This window comes from Narcine bancroftii, chromosome 3 (assembly GCF_036971445.1).
Source record: "Narcine bancroftii isolate sNarBan1 chromosome 3, sNarBan1.hap1, whole genome shotgun sequence".
Classification (NCBI taxonomy): domain Eukaryota; kingdom Metazoa; phylum Chordata; class Chondrichthyes; order Torpediniformes; family Narcinidae; genus Narcine; species Narcine bancroftii.
Genome location: NC_091471.1, coordinates 125058142 through 125075336, shown reverse-complemented (window position 1 = coordinate 125075336; position 17195 = coordinate 125058142). Strand labels below are relative to the sequence as shown.

At 41.6% G+C, this 17195-nt stretch overlaps 1 protein-coding gene across 7 annotated transcripts in view; it reads right to left on the bottom strand.

The window, feature by feature from the left end:
- Positions 1-6817: 6817 nt before the first annotated feature.
- sepsecs (Sep (O-phosphoserine) tRNA:Sec (selenocysteine) tRNA synthase) overlaps positions 6818-17195 on the bottom strand; it is a 138921-nt gene continuing 128543 nt past the window's right edge. For 5 of the 7 annotated variants that reach the window (XM_069925039.1, XM_069925040.1, XM_069925038.1 and 2 more), the window contains 3 exons: positions 14127-14217; positions 13590-13828; positions 10369-11419 (listed from right to left, as the gene is read on the bottom strand). In XM_069925039.1, coding sequence (XP_069781140.1) covers positions 11106-11419; positions 13590-13828; positions 14127-14217 — 644 coding nt within the window. In that variant the 3' untranslated portion in view covers positions 10369-11105. Of the gene's footprint in view, positions 7581-10368; positions 11420-13589; positions 13829-14126; positions 14218-17195 lie in introns of those variants that run through there. The other 2 variants (XM_069925043.1, XM_069925044.1) reach the window with 2 other exon arrangements.

Below are 17195 nucleotides of genomic sequence, written 5' to 3'. Positions count from 1 at the left end.
GGTGGGAGTGTTAAACAAGCTGCCAGCTGAAGTGGTAAATGTGGGCTCAATTTTCACATTTTAGAAACGTTTGGACAGGTACATGGATGCGAGGGGTATGGAGGGTTACGGACTGGGTCAACGTCAATGGGACTGAGAAGAAAAATAGTTTGGCACAGACTAGAAGGGCCAAAGGGGCCTGTTTCTGTGCTTTAGTGTTCTTTGGTTCTTTACCTGTCCTTGTCTATTGTCTAGCAGTGTGTTTCTCGAACAAGCAATCTTGAATTCTTTTTCAGATGGCAAGTGTATCTTATGTGATATGTGTAATACAGAAAAACCTCATTAGAATGTGGTAGTTGGGGTCCAAGATTTCATACCGTGTTACAGCCGAGTTGCGGAACAGATGCAGGGGCAGCCGGCGCGGGACGTCGGGGCAGGGCGTCCCGCACTGGCTGCCCCACCCCTGATATCCTGTGCCGGCCGCCCCTGCCCCGACATCCCGCGCCGGCCGCCCCTGCCCCACGCCAGCCGCCCCTGCCCTGAAGGCCCGCGCCGGAGGGCAGTCAGGCAGCAGGGAAGGGGGCAGTCAGGCAGCAGGGAGGGAGGCTGTCAGGCGCGGGGAGTTGGGTCGCCAGTTGATTGTCATCAGCCCGCCCCTTAGCAGTTTGGGGTCCACAGACACCCACACTAATAGCAATTCTGCGGATTAACGAATCACGTTATAACGAGGTTTCCGTGTATTAGTTCCCAACAAACATTGCTATTTCAAGGCTGTACTATTCTGATGACAATTTCATGTGACTAGCTGCCCTCTGAGTTGATGTGGTGAATGGAATGTTCCGGAGACTGTTGTTCCCTGTGGAGAAAGCTGTGCTAAGAATGGTGTCAAAATGTGGTAAGTTTTTGTTCAATAAAGTATCTTTGTTGGGGAGTTAAAATTCTCAACTGTTTGTAGTATCTTGGAGAAGGATACTATTGACATGGAAAGTGGTTAATGGAATGACAAAACCTGTCTCTGTGACTGAACTAGACTATGGAAAGCCAATGGGAACCTTTCCAATGACAATAATAAAGACATTGAGCTGTGTCATTCAGTTGAGACAGTCATTAATTTGATCATTTCCCAGAGAAACACTAAAGCCACAAATTCTGGAATCTTGAGCAAACAAGGAACTGCTGGAGGATGTCAGACCAGGCGGAATCCATAATCAGTCAATGTTTTGGTTCTGAGCCCGTTATCAAGAGCAGATGAAATTACATATATAAAGGTGGGGAGGGGCCTAGGGGTGACAGATTATAGGTCAGAAGGTGTTATGGTTTGGGAGACAGGTAGAAGTAAAGACCATTGGGAAGCTTTACATGCACATCTACTGCATTTGGTGCATTCAGTGTGGCTGAGTTTACATGTAGATGTCATTCTTGTTGAGTGAGTGGGATGTGGAGAAATTAGGAGTATCTGAGGGAATCCCATGTAGTGACAGGAAAAAAATGAAATCTGCATTCAGATGACCACAACTATGAGATAGCAATTCTAATTGTGACAAGGTAATAAAATTGCCCTTCAACTGATTTTATGCTGATACAGACTATTGAAGTAAAAATGTGTTTGATTCGTCAGTGATGCATCCACATCCCACTCACTCATTGAGCATGCCATTTACATGTAAACTCAGAATTGCTGTTGGTTAGCTGGCTCTTGTAAATTGCCCTTTGTAGGATGACTTGGGAGATTTAATAAGCACATGATAAAGAATAGGTTGTGGGGATATGAAGAGGAAGTGGAACCTCTGGAATGCTGTGGGAGCTGTCATAGATTTGTTTCAAGATTGTAAGAACACATCATGAAGTCTGCTGCAACAATCTGCAAATTTGCAAGACTTATGTGAAACTCTTGATTGGGTTAAATAAACATGGATCACTGTTAGGCTTAAAAGTTGAAACTGCCCAAACACATTTCAGTTAGGCTGCTGATGGGAGAGAAGTCCACTTAGATGGCTCTGGACTGAATTAATTTCCTAACGGTGAATAATGAGCCAGTGCCTCTACCATTCCAACTGTTTGAAAATCCATTCCATTTTACACTTCTTTCCACTCAACCCAATATTCTTTTAGGATTTTTTTTGTGAAACAGGATGTAATTTCTGATAAAGGTAATTAAGTTACATCATCTTGGATAGCATGAGGATTGAAATATACCCTAAACAAATATCTTATAACATAATCATAAACACTATCATCCATCATTATGAATTTTACACCATCTCGGATATTCTGCTTGGTTGATTCATTAGCCTCCCATGTATAATAAAAAAAAATTGTGTCTCAGTATTTTCAATTCTTTGACTCCATAATTGAGTGAAATATTGGTCCTTTTAAAAACGGAGCAATTTTTACAGGGAACTAATGTTGCGACAGGATATTCTGGAAAAATAACAGTGGGTTTAATGGTGCATGACGCTATAATTGCTTAAGCAACCCAACTATCTGTGCCCATGGAGAGAGATATGCTATGAAATAATAAAACACAACCTCACTATCAACCTCCCTGCGCTTTTCATGGAATTGTTGCATCTCCCCATTAATTGCAAATTAAGCTTAAGCAGCAGAAAAAAAAGGCTGGTCGTCAATGACGTAAAAACCAACTCAATGGTTTTGTAGTGCCCCACCGTCTTAGCAAGGGAACAATTGAAACTGGGAAGTCTCATTTTTGAAAGTCAGGAATTTTCCTAAAGGTCATTACAACATAAAAATTGATTGTATTTTAAGTGACTTGCTTTTTTCAGCTTTCTTTCCTCTCCAGTTAATTTGATTCCACTTCAGCCTGTAGCCTTTACTTTGTTTCTTTCTCTATCCTAACACTTGCTGGGTGTGGAGAATGATAGTTACATTTCATTTTTATCAAGATTTTTGATGCACTATTTGCTGCTTTCAACTTCTCTTTATTGATAGTTGCAAAATAAAGCATCAAATATTTTCCACACTATTCTGAACACTAAGGGGTGGAGCACGATGGGCTCATTGTCTATTGTTTCCACACAAATTCCTTGTTGAGACAGAGGAATGGACAAACTGACTTTCCTTCCAGGTATTGCAGGAAGTTGAGTGCGTGCTGAGTGGTAAGTGGCTTCACACACCAAGCCCACAACCACCAAATCCACCCACCAAAGGCTTTTCACTAATATTAGACATCTTGGAAAGAGGATATTTTAAAACTGTTCAAATAAATTGAAATATTTTTAAAAATATAATTGTGATGTTAGAGGCAAACTAAATTCAAGTAAAATGTCAAAATGCTAAGTACCTGGTAACTAAAAATATTAAAACGAAGCAAAAAAAAATCACAACACTTTTTTTTCTCCTGTTGAGTCAGTTATCCCATTCGAATGATTGGACTTGCACTACTAAAATCAAATATCCCTGATGCAAAGCTGTGGCTGGATGCAATGTGCATTGCTCCCTCTCCTGAGAACCTCAGTGCTCTGCTACTGAGCTCAAATGAGTTCTGCAATGGAGCCAGAGGTCAGATGGACTTGTCCACACCTGTGCATTTGGTTGAATTATGCCAGTTTAGGATATGCCGAGATCTGAACCACTGATGGCTGCCGGTTAACTGACTGGCTTTTTTTCCCTCAAGAGCTTGCTCAAAATATGGGGATCCCACCCTCTCTCAATGTAAATGAGAGGAAAGGGTTTTTACCATATCATTAGTACTGGCAGAGATTCAAATTTGGTTACATTGCTTTGGGCTAAATCAGTGGTTCCTAAACTTTTTTGGGCTGCTGCCCTCTTGTCTTCCAGGACACATCACAAGTGCCTGCCTCCTCATACACATACAATGAACACAAGCCTCTTTCTTAGTATTAGGTCTACTGCAAATTTAAAACAACTAATCTAACACCATAAAAAAGCATTTGCATTTCACAAATAAAACTTACAGTAAACCAATTTATTTGGCAATATGAAAGGGTAAATTTACATTTCACCTGATATAATGTTGTTGGTCCCCGTCCTGGGCGATCAGTCCCCATCCCATATGGTCGGTCGTCGTCCCAAGTAGTTGTCATCCTGAGTGTCACTATCCCAAGTGGTCCCAGCCAGTCACCATCCCCAGCAGTGACTGTCCCAAGCAGTCACCATTCCTGACTGTCACCATCCTAAGCAGTCTCCTCCCCAATCCCCTACTTACCTGATGGATAGCACACATTGAGCATTGGGGATTGAGGTTGCTGGAAATGTACAGACCGCCCCTTTTACCTTACCGCCCCCTTTTTCCTCACTGCCCCCGGACTTTGGGAATGACTGGGATAAATGAAACACTCATCAGTGTTACACAGTAGAGAAACAGACCATTTGGTCCATCACCTATACATACCATCAAGTACCCATTTATACTCATTTCATTTTATTCTTCCCACAGATTCTTCCCTTCTCTAAACACTAGGGGGAATTTAGAGTAGCTAATTAATTTGAACACTTTTGGAATGAGAGAGGAACCCAGATCACCAGGAGTTAATTCACGTACTCAGAGATAACATGCCAACTCCACACAGACAGCATTGCAGGTCAGAACTGAACCCAGGTTATAGGAGCTATGAGGCAGCTCCTCTTCTAGCTGCACTATTGTGCAGTCAACTGGTACTTCTGAAACAGCAAGAAGAACACACTGAAAGAATCCCTGTCACAGATTGGCATTTAACTTCATCATTCAGACTGGGAATATGTTTCGCACTTACAGATTATTTGATATAACATAACATAACAATTACAGCACGGAAACAGGCCATTAGGCCCTTCTAGTCTGCACCGAACCAAACACCCCTCTCTAGTCCCACCTCCCTGCACAATGCCCATAACCCTCCATCTTCTTCTCATCCATATACCTGTCCAACCTTTTCTTAAATAATACAATTGACTCCGCCGCCACTATTTCTCCCGGAAACTCATTCCACACGGCTACCACTCTCTGAGTAAAGAAGTTCCCCCTCATGTTACCTCTAAACCTCTGCCCCTTAATTCTTAACTCATGTCCTCTTGTTTTAATCTTTCCTCCTCTTAACGGAAATAGTCTATCCACATCCACTCTGTCTATCCCTTTCATAATCTTAAATACTTCTATCAAATCCCCTCTCAACCTTCTACGCTCCAAAGAATAAAGACCTAATCTGTCCAATCTCTCCCTATACTCTAGATGCTTAAACCCAGGTAACATTCTGGTAAACCTTCTCTGCACTCTCTCCACTCTGTTTATATCCTTCCTATAATTAGGCGACCAGAACTGCACACAGAATTCCAAATTAGGCCGCACCAACGTCTTATACAATCTCAACATCACCTCCCAACTCCTATATTCCATGCAATGATTGATAAAGGCCAGCATACTAAAAGCCTTCTTCACCACCCTATTCACGTGAGTTTCTACCTTCAGGGAACAATGTACCGTTACTCCTAAATCTTTCTGCTCTTCTGTATTCATCAATGCTCTCCCATTTACCACGTATGTCCTGTTCTGATTCTTCTTACCAAAATGAAGCACCTCACACTTATCAGCATTAATTCTTCCTCAGCCATCAACCGTGGTCAATTGGCATAATGAAGCATATGGCAATGACTTTCAACCAGATGCACATAACATCTGCATTTGAGTCACTGGTGATGATGAGATTATGAAATGATATCCTGGGCAGGCCTCCCAGATCACACCCAAGTGCAGAAATTGTTCTGAAATACAAACTCAACATTTAATGTAGTGCAGGGCCATTTCAGAAGAATGTGTTAAACTTTTATGTGCTAGTACCCCATAGTGTGATTTCAATGCCGTTTCTGTTTGGTGGCTCAACAAGAATCACTGTGAAACCTTTTATTTCTGTACTATGTTATGTCGATGTCAAAATGGTTTTCTATTAATGTTTAACATATTATTACCAAAGAAACAATTGATCACAGTATCCAAACCTTTACTTAAATGGATTAATAGGAGAGGAAAGAAGGAGCAGTGATGAATTACAGCTGTCGAATAAGTAGCAAAAGATTCAGATTTCAACTTTATTTCAGATTTATTGTCAAAATACATACAGTACATGACATCACATACAATTAGGCTCGAAGTCATGGAGGGGGCATTCACGGGCATTCCCCCCAAATGAGTTGTGCTCCCCACCCACCTGCATCATATGGTTTCGTCTCCATGCACTATGAGTACGTATGTTGGTCTGTTACGTCGGAGGGAATAGAAAGTATGATGGCGGTGCACGGAGGAGGTTCATGGCAGGTATGTGCCCCTCCTGCAGATACACTAACGCCCCCCCCCGATTAGACTTGTTCTGATGACGACTCTGCATACAATCCTAAATTAATTTTCCTGTGGACGAGGCAGGATTACCACTTATTGGTAGTTTAAGAAGACTTTACTCAACATACACATGTAAACAAACTGCAATACAGAGAGAAAAAAAATCAATAAAGTGAAAAAGTAAGAGTCCTTAAACAAGTCTCTAATTGAGTTTGTTGTTGAGGAGTCTGATGGTGGAGGGAGGGGTAGCAGCTGTTCCTGAACCTGATGGTGTGAGTCTTGTGGCAACTATAGCTCTTTCCTGATGGTCGGAGTGAGAATAGAGTGTGTGCTTGGTGATGTGGATTCTTGATGATTGGTGCTGCTTTCCGTCAGCGGCACTCTGTTTAGATGCTCTCAATGGTGGGAAGGGGTTTGGCTGTCCTTGGCTATGTCCACTACCTTTTGCAGGGCTTTATGGCAGGTATATTGGTGTCCCCATACCAGACCATGATGCAGCAAGTCAGCACAATGAAGTGCCAGTTGGTGAAGTAGACAAAGACAATGTGGTCAAACAATAATCATGGCTTTTATTAGCAGAAACTCATGGTACAATAATGAAAGTCAATAGGTGCATACACAGTTATACCCAAGGGGAGTGTCCTTAACAGTACAGATAATGCACAGCCAATGTTAGTACAGCAAGGCTCGCCAGAGGGGAGATAGGCAGCTTGGCAGACATTCACCACAGTCTCCCCCCCGGTTAAAATCAAAATGACAGTTGCTCGGAAAGACTGAAGCAAGTGATACATGAATACCATGTTTGGCCTTGAGACACTCTTAAGTCAAAATACGCCAGTATCTAGCAAGCAATCGAAATATAATGTGATGTTTTATGAATATGTCAGCCTATCAGGTTGTTTACGAATTCTGGTGCTTCGTCTCAAAACAGGTGGCTCCTTTGCAACCTTGGGAACTGGTGCAGGTCCTGGGTCTGTAGTGTGGGAAGGACTGGCTTCTGGACCCGCTCCAGAATCGCCAGCGTGAGGAAGTGGAGCCTCAACATGGCCATCTGAAAGCTTACTAGGGGTCACAGGCTGGGGGGGACGAGTCCAACCTCTCAGGCTCCCTCTGAGTAGGGGTGCGAGGAAGGGGCGAACCAGACGAGGCCAGATCTCTTTGAGGTACAGTGTCAGTACTCCCGTCTGCGAATTTAACATGAGCACAGTTGGGGTTAGTATGCAGTAGATGAACTGGTTGGACTAGGGGGTCTATTTTACGCGCCCGAACGTGGCTCCAACAGGCTGGCCAGTCCATCACAGTTTCTGATTTCCTAGGAAAGGCAAACATACATTCATGAGGTGTTTGATTTGTTGCAGTACACAATAAAGACCGAATAGAATGTAGCACCTCAGGCAGCACCTCCTGCCACCAGGTAACAGGGTAACCATGTGTTTTTAAAGCAAGATTAACAGTCTTCCAGACTGTAGCATTAGCCCTTTCAACCTGCCCATTGCCCTGCGGGTTGTAGCTCGTGGTTCGGCTGGTGGTAATCCCCTTTTGTAGCAGGGGTCGCTGCAGTTCAGCGCTCATGAATGCTGAGCCTCTATCGGTATGAATGTAATTGGGAAAACCAAAAATGCTGAAAATTCTGTCAAGTGACTTAATGACAGACGCTGACGAGATGTCAGGGCAGGGTATCGCAATACCTGGAATATTCATCAATTACAGTAAGGAAATATACATTTTTGTTGTTGGAAGGTAATGGCCCTTTAAAATCTAAGCTAATCCTCTCAAAAGGTCGGGTTGCCTTGATGAGAGTGGCCTCTGGAGCTTTGAAGTATTGCAGTTTGCATTCTGCGCAAACAGGACAGCTTTTAGTCAGTTTCCTGACTTCTTCCAGAGAGTAAGGAAGGTGGTTAGCCCTTATGTAGTGGAAAAATCTCATGACTCCTGGGTGACACAATCTGCTATGGATCTCTTTTAGCCCCTCCAACTGAGCACCAGCAGCAGATCGTGACAATGTGTCAGAGAGATCATTTAACCTGCCTGGTCTGTACTGGACCTCATCATTATAAGTTGAGAGTTTTATTTGCCAGTGTGCCATCTTATCATTCTTGATTTTACTTTTGTGTTTAGTACTGAACATGTAGGTTACAGATTTTTGGTCAGTGGCAAGAGTAAATTTTCTGCCGGCTAGAAAGTGTCTCCAGTCGCGAACAGCTTCAATAATAGCCTGGGCTTCTTTTTCAATGGCAGGATATTTAAGTTCAGGTCCGCGTAACGTGCAGGAGAAGAATGCCACAGGTCTGTCCTTTTGATTAATGGTTCCTGCCAAGGCACAATCTGAGGATTCAGTTTCCACTTGGAATGGGACATCCTCGTCAATGGACGAAAGTGCAGCATTGGCAATATCAGCTTTAATTCTCTCGAAAGCCTTCAAGGCCATTGGAGAGAGAGGAAAAGATTTAGTGTCAAACAGAGTGCGTGCCTTCCTGGCGTAGTCCCGAACCCATTTGCAGTAGTAGGAAAAGAATCCCATACACCTTTTAAGAGCTTTTGCTGAGTTTGGGGGTGGTAACTTCTTAAGTGGGGGGGCCATTCTTTCCAGGTCGGGGCGGATTTCGCCCTTGCAGACAATGTAGCCCAGAATGGGTAGCTCAGTCATGTTGAACACACATTTGCCCTCATTAAATGTCAGGTTGAGTTCTTTAGATGTTGCTAAAAATTTCTTTAAGTTGTTGTCGTGCTCAGCCTGTGTTTTCCCACAGTTAGTGACATTAGCCAGATAGGGAAACGCACCCTGTAACTCATACGTCCTAACAATCTTATCCATTTCCCTCTGAAACACTGACACACCATTAGTTACTCCAAAAGGTACCCTTTTAAACTGGTATAACCCCACCCCCCCATCAGCCTCAAAGGCTGTATAGGGTCATTTCTTTTTTTTAATGGGGATTTGGTGGTAAGCTGCTTTGAGGTCGATAGTGGAATACACTTTGTATTGCATTGATGCGTGGCAGGGGGTAGGCATCCAGGTTAGTGTAACGGTTGATTGTCTGGCTGTAGTCAATAGCCAGTCGTTTCTTAGTGTGATTTTTCACAACAACCACCTGGGCTCGCCACGGACTCTTACTGGGTTCAATTACTCCCTCTTTAAGCAATCTCTGGGTCTCCGCTTTGATAAACTCACGATCCTCTTTGCTGTAAGAACAGCTCTTAGTGGCAATCGGCTGACACTTGGGGATAAATCACTGAAAAGGGAGGGAGCTTTAATCTTTAATGTGGACAGACCGCAGTAACTAGCGTGGGGGATGGCACGTGTGGGTAGTGGCCCACCGAAATTTATCAGTGGGAGTACTTTTCACCTTACACACTTTAGCGAAGTGGCCGAGTTTCCCACAATAGCTGCAGGTAGCAAATCAACCCAGGCACTTCTGTCTGGGGTGCCAGCTCTTAACACAGAAGTAGCATTTTTCTGGAGTTCGCCCTTTTCTTTCCTTCGGGGTTCCAGCACTCCTGGATGTTTCCTTTTCGGTTTCTAGCATTTCACTGGACTGCATGGCACTTCTCAGTGTTTTGGCTAGAGTGACTGCCCGGTCGTAGGTTAAGGGCTCCGTCTCCAGCAGCCTCTGTCGGATGTAACTGGAGTCAATCCCGTTGACAAAAGCATCCAGCTTCAAGGCATTGCAGTGTTGTTGCACATTGACTGCCCTGACATCACATTTGTTTTCCAGCGAGTCGAGGGCCAGTGCATAGACAGCATCACTTTCCCCAGTTTTCTGGCGTCTAGACAGCAACTGGTGTCGAGCAAGCACCACATTCCGTGGCCCTGCATAGTAAGCAGTCAGACGTTCCCAGGCTATAGCCAGAGTGGTAGCTCCTTGCGTTACAGCGAAAGGGACCTCGCCCAGCAGAGAGTTCAGGTGGCCGCACTGTATCGCCTCATCAACCATGTTGTTTTGAGCCATGTAGTAATCGAAACAAGCAATCCAGTGGTTGAAAATTTCTCTGGCCCTCGGGCCAGACTGGTCGATCATCAGCCGCTCTGGCTTGAGTGCTGCATCCATTTCTGCTAATAAAATTAGTGCCAGTTGATGAAGTAGACAGAGACGATGTGGTCAAATAATAATCATGGCTTTTATTAGCAGAAACTCATGGTACAATAATGAAAGACAATAAGTGCATATACAGTTATATCCAAGGGGAGTGTCCTTAACAGTAGAGATAATGCACAGCCAATGTTAGTACAGCAAGGCTCACCAGAAGGGAGACAGGCAGCTGGGCAGACATTCACCACACACACTTTCCACTACACATCTGTAGAAATTTGCCAGGGTTTCTGATGTCATACCAAACCTCTGCAAACTACTGAGGAAGCAGAGGTACTGGCATGCTTTCTTCACAATTCCATTAATGTGTGGGGTCCAGGAAAGATCCTCCGAAATAGTGACTTCCAAGAACTTCAATTTGCTCGCCCTCTCCTCCTCCGATTCCCCAATTATCTACCATTGGCTCATAAACATTTGGCTTCACTTCCTGAAGTCAACAATCAATTCACTTCCTGAAGTCAACAATCAATTCACTTCCTGAAGTCAACAATCAATTCACTTCCTGAAGTCAACAATCAATTCACTTCCTGAAGTCAACAATCAATTCACTTCCTGAAGTCAACAATCAATTCACTTCCTGAAGTCAACAATCAGCTCTTTGCTTTTGTTGACCTTGAGTGCAAGGTTGTTGTTGGTGCACCATTCAGCCAACTCTTCAATCTCCCTCTTGCATGCTGACTCTTCACCCTTTTTAGACACACCCACTACCATTGTATCGTCAGCATAGATGGTAGATGGCATTATTGTCATACCGAGGCATACAGTAATAGGTGTATCTGTGAGTAGAACAGGGGGCTAAGAACACAACCCTGTGGTGCTCTGGCACTGATGGAGCTTATGGAGATGTTCTTCCCAAACTTCACTGATTGTGGATAGGATCCATATACACATATCCAGGTCTTGGAGTTTGCTGATCCAATTTGAAGGGATGATGGTGCCGAACTTGATAAAGAGAATCCTGATGTATGCATCTTTGCTTTCCAGGTGTTCCAGGGCTTTGTGAAGAGCCAGTGAGATGGCATAAGTAAGGAGTGTTGAAAAACAGGGAGCTCATGGAGAGCTGCAAGCACAAGAGGGTGAACAGGATAGATTTGAGTTAACGTTTCAGAGTTCTAGATGAGCCTGATTCAGGAGAGATAAAGATGAAAGTCCATGTGGCAGAGCAATCTCGATCATACATGGAAGTGATTTTGCCATAAAAGATGGCAATGAAGCCAAACAAAAGTGAAGGTTTGCGTTCTCTATTAGTTCATTGCGATGCAGTAATCCAATGCTATTACTAATATGATTGATCAAGGAAAACTCCAGATGCATTACAACATGATGGCATCACTGATTCCAATCACAACCAACACCTTTACCCCACTCATCAGTATTGTATTCCATCTGTGTGTTGTGCAGCACAATTACAATATATGCATTGGCCCAGTTTCAAAGCCTATTACAAAAAAAATATAGTTTTTAAACATGCTGATGAAAAGTAACTGACCTGGAATCTTAATTCTGTTTCTCTCTCCATAGATGCTGTCCAACATGCTAAGAATCCTTAGCATCAACATTTTTTTTGTTGCTTTGCAGCATCTTTACGTAAATTCTTGTCACACATTTGAACCAGCAAATCGAAGTAAGGTACAAGGATTTAATCAAAAGAGTAAGTCCAGACAAGGGGTGGGGGGAGGGAGGGGGTGGAAACAGGCCTTAATCGCTAAGGATCTAGAGGCCAAGGGAGAATGAATTACATCAGTCGAGGATGAAATATCAGGAAGAGTTGTAGGAACTTCAAGTTTAAAAAAAGGCAGGATAGGGAAGCTGCGAAATGGTTTGAAAGCAAAGGGAAGAATTTCAAAAGATTAAAATTGAGGCACTCCTGAACCTGGAGCCTGTGTGAGTTACTGGGTGAACAGTATGAGTGAAGAGCATTTAATGCAAGTTCTAACAGAGGCACCACAAATTCGTGGAAGTCAAACAAGGAAAGCTGACTGGGACAATATTGCAATAATCAAATTTAGAGATAAAAATGATTGATCAAGGAGTTTCAGCATTAATTGAATGGAGATGGGAGCAGAATTGAAAACCAAGGAGTTTCAGCATTAGATGAATGGAGACTGGAGCAGAATTGGAAAGCGTTTTGGGATTAGCTATCTTTATTCTCTTTCATTTAGAGTTATAATACAGGTGCAATATGTGGAACAACTGCCTAATTATATGGTCCCATTATTCTCTTTTTTCTTCTTAGAATAGGAGTGGTTTACAGACTAACTAGATTCCTCCTATGCAATCAAAGTAAATGTCGTATTCACTTTGAAGCCCAAATCTTAACTGCAAAAGACATCCATATTGCAAAGGGATGAGAGAAATAAATCAACAATATACTCTGCGTGCATTTGAGACCAAGACAGAACTAGGTTGCTGTTCTATAATCCTGTTGCAGGATGATAACTTACTTTGAGAGTGTTAACTCTGTCAGTATAGAATGTTAATGGTCTCAAGTGAAACGATGCCTGGCTTTTTTCCATGCAGTCTCTAGCGGATTTGATTTGACAAGTGTCTGAAGAGCTGAAGCCCAATGCTGCTGAGTGCAAAGGAGATAAGTGGTTTCTTAAGGCAATGCTGGGCCACCAAATAATCCCTCAGATAAAAAGAAATACACCATTCCCAACACTCATCTTGAAGAAATACACCTCAACCCTTCATGTTTGCGAAATGTTTTTTATATTCATAAGCTTCATTTTTACATATATATTCTAATAGGCTTTAGTAAACAAAACTGGAACATCAAAAAAATATTGAGGTTATCTTGAATGCTTTGAAGAAAGCATATATCGGATATTCCTGCAGTGCCAGCACAAATTCAAAAATACTTTCAATTAATTTACTGATCTAATTATTATTTTACCTTTCTCTCCCAGCATCTAATCTAAACAACCTCAACATTACCTATATATTTAGTGACTGATTTGCTAATTATGAATTCATTCTAGATTACAGAAGCAAATTTATTGCTTCATTCTTTCCTGGCTATCACAAAAAACTTTTAGCTCCTCTGATACAAATCAGAATCAGGCGATAACTCCAACGTCAGTTATTTTTCAGTCTCGCACTTCTGAAACTTTACCTCCGAAATGAGCAAAAGCAATGATTTGTTGGGAATCAGACATGCTGACGTACAACATCAGCCTCAACCTTTAGGCTATTTTGAACAATTTCAGACAATTGCTCCATTTCAGCACCTTCAGATGTTTCCTGCATTGCCATTCCAATTTCTGTTTCTGCTCTTGAAATTCCTTTCTCTTTCAACATGTTCTTGAGGCATTTGTCCAGTTTTTTAATAAAAAGATCTACATCTTGTTTTTTTATCCCAATCGCTGATGCAGCATTCATATAAGGGCATGGGTAGCGATTAGTGTGAGACATAAACCCTTCGAAAGTATAGCCACTTATATCTTGTCTTATGCCAACTGGAACAACTCTGGAGGGAAGGGAAAAAGAGACATTGTGGGTTTGCCTCATGCTGAACTTATGTACACATTTAATAATATCCCATCACATTCAAAATTTGAATAACGTAAAATACAGAACTGACACTAAATATATTTTTTTAAACACCCCTCTTCATAAAAGCAGGAATGGCTACTGTATAAATGACAAGCCTTGGTGGATGCAGCTCAGATAACCAATTCAGACATTCATGATCCTCGTATGAAAGGAAAACAAAGCTCAACTCAATCAATAACTACATTAAGGGTGCCAATTACTCAGTAACTCACCTGGCTCCAGATACCAGTCTGGTGAAAAGCATAGATCCCAGCTGTGTGACAGCCTTATCATTGTGTCCATGGAATCTCTTCAAGGACATTGCTGTGGAAAGAAAGGAACAATGAGATGGCAGCACTGTATGGGAGTCATCAAAACTGTGCTCAGATAATCTTTTTGTAGAAAACGCATTTTGAAAAAAGAATGAACATGGTGGCAACAAAGCAACAAAAAAAAACAGTAGATAAGGACATGAAATAAACAGAATTACTAGCTGAGATTCCATGCTGCAGTAATTGGAAACTTTTTTTGGTTATTGTGTTATCAAACTGATATCACCTCTGGAGTAGCCACACAAACGCTTAAAGGAAAAGAACAAGAAGCTGCAACTGCACCATCTTCAAGATCTGTGTACTAATGAACATGTCAAGGGAGTAAAATTCTTAGTGTAAACACAGTAAATAGCCCGGAAAGGTTTCAATGGCATGCAAATCCATAATTATAGCTGAGAAACCTTACTGAACCTGATAAAAACAAATACATGTAATATTCCAAAGTATATACTTAAAATTATTAGGTATTCTCAAACAAAAATTTCAACATTTAAAATATATGAATGACATTTTTGCTTTTTCTTTCCAGGCTTCTGGTCCATGAGACTTCTATAATGTGACAGGGTGCTCAGCCAGCTCAGCATTATTGAAGCATTTGATTCCATTTAACTGGGACTTGATAGAAACAAGGCAAAGGAAAATCCCATGCCACAGAAATAACTAGATCTTTGTGGGCAGCTTTCTTTGAAGTCACCAGTGAGCATCATCTTTGATTGCAGAACCCAGGTCCCGGACTTTTCAAACTGCTGGACTTGGTCTTTGAGATTTGGACATATCTCCTGACAATAAGCAAAATCTAATTATATATGACAAAATGACACCCTATGGCACTCCCACAAATTTGGCAGCTCTTCAATAGATGATAGGTTGGTAAATTGGATTTGTAAGCATGCAGATGATACAAAGATTAGTGGTGTTGTGGACAGTGAAGAAGCTTATCAAAAGTTTGCAGTGGAATATAGGATGGTTAGAGGAGTGGGCAGAAAAATGGCAGATGGAGTTTAATACTGATAAATGTGAAGTGCTACATCTTGGTAGGACTAATCAGCAAAGGTCATGGATGTTAAATGATGGACAATTGAGGAGTGCAGTAGAACAAAGGGATTTAGGAATTCTGGTACATAATTCCCTGAAAGTGGAATCATATGTATATAGGGTGGTGAAGAAAGCATTTGGTATGTTGGCCCTCATAAATCAGAGTATTGAATACAGGAGCTGGGATGTCAGGTTGAAGTAGTATAAGGAATTGGTGAAGCCAAATTTGGAATATTGTGTGCAGTTTTGGTCGCTGAATTATAGGAAAGATATATAAAAAAAATAGAGAGAGTGTAAGAGGAGATTTACAAGAATGTTGCCTGGGTTTCAGGGTTTTAGTTACAGGGAAAGGTTGACCAGGCTGTGACTTTATTTCCTGGAGTGTAGAAGATTGAGGGGTGATTTGATAGAGGTATTCAAAATGATGAGGGGGATGGATAGAGTCAATGTGGACAGGCTTTTTTCATTGAGAGTGGGAGAGGACATGGATAATATTTAAGGAAAAGTTGGACAGGTATATGGATGAGAGGTGTGGAGGGTTATGGGCTGGTGCGGGTCAATGGTACTAGTGGAAAAGGTATTTGACATGGACTACAAGGGCCGAAGTGGCTGTAAATATATATATATATTGCTTTTATATCATTATATATGGCTATGAGGAAATATTACTTGTTAAAAGAAGAGAACCAAAAACAAAGAAGGATAATCAGGACAAAAAAATCAGAATTATTTGAAGAATTGGTAATCGATGGTCTGGGCAGTGTAAACATAATAATGATCAGCCCTTGGGGAGTCATCAGTTGATACATATCATTATTATGATACATATCAACTGACTCAGCTTGTAGAGGTGCTGCTTTCATGGCACCAGATAACCAAGTTTATCTCCATCTGTGTGGTGTTTGCACATTTTCCCTATATCCGTGTAATTTCCCCCAGGGTGCTCTGGGGTTCTTGCAGATCCAAAAGAAATATAGGTTGGAAGGTCAATCGGCTGCTGTAAACTGCCTGTGTGGTGGAATCCAGATAGTTGAATATAGGGAGAATGGGATTAATGTCGTATTAGGGTAAACTAGTGGTTGATGGTTGTTACAGATGTGCTCAAGAGGCCCGTTTCCATCCTGCATTACTTTATGGTTTGATAACTTTTACTGAAGAATTAAATGACAAAGATGGAGGAAAAGGGTTGGGGTTGGATTAACAAGGCCATCACAGATGTTATACTGGCATCTAGGGTGTACTTGTAACATTATTAAAAGAGCTTGGAAATGGGAGTGCCTGAAGGTATATTGCAGAAAAAAAGAATCTCAGGGTTGTATGTGATGTTATGTATATACTCTGACAATAAAATCTAAAATTGTTCACATCTATTATACATCTTATGCCTTAAACCCCAGTCACAATTTTTGTTTGCAAACAGGCAGAACACGAGTGTCCCACTTGTACCTAGTCTTGAAAGCTGCCGAGATAACAATCTATAAAGTGGCCTGCTAAATACAAACCAACATTGTACAACCCCCTTTCCCACTGTCTATGCATGCAATTGCTTCCATTAATTTGCCATCCAAAAGACCCAAAACTGTAGGCTGGAATAAGATCAGAATTCATGGTCCAAAACATTTATCTGCACATGAAAATGAGGTTGAAGATCATCTACAACACTTTTGAGTACTCAATTTATCTTTGCTTAAATTATTTTGTTTTTGAAATCCCTAAAAATGAGACATACAAAAGATCTTAATCACTGATGGGACATTTATGGAAACATGAATTAGATTCCTTGGCATCAATGCTATCCTACATCAGCAGCTCCTAGGAGACATTATCCTTGTATCACAATGAAGTTTTAAAATTTATTTTATCTCTTAATTTTAATCTGTAATTTTTTTTAAGTCAACAATAGAAGTGCATAATTAACTTCGTTACAAGAACTTG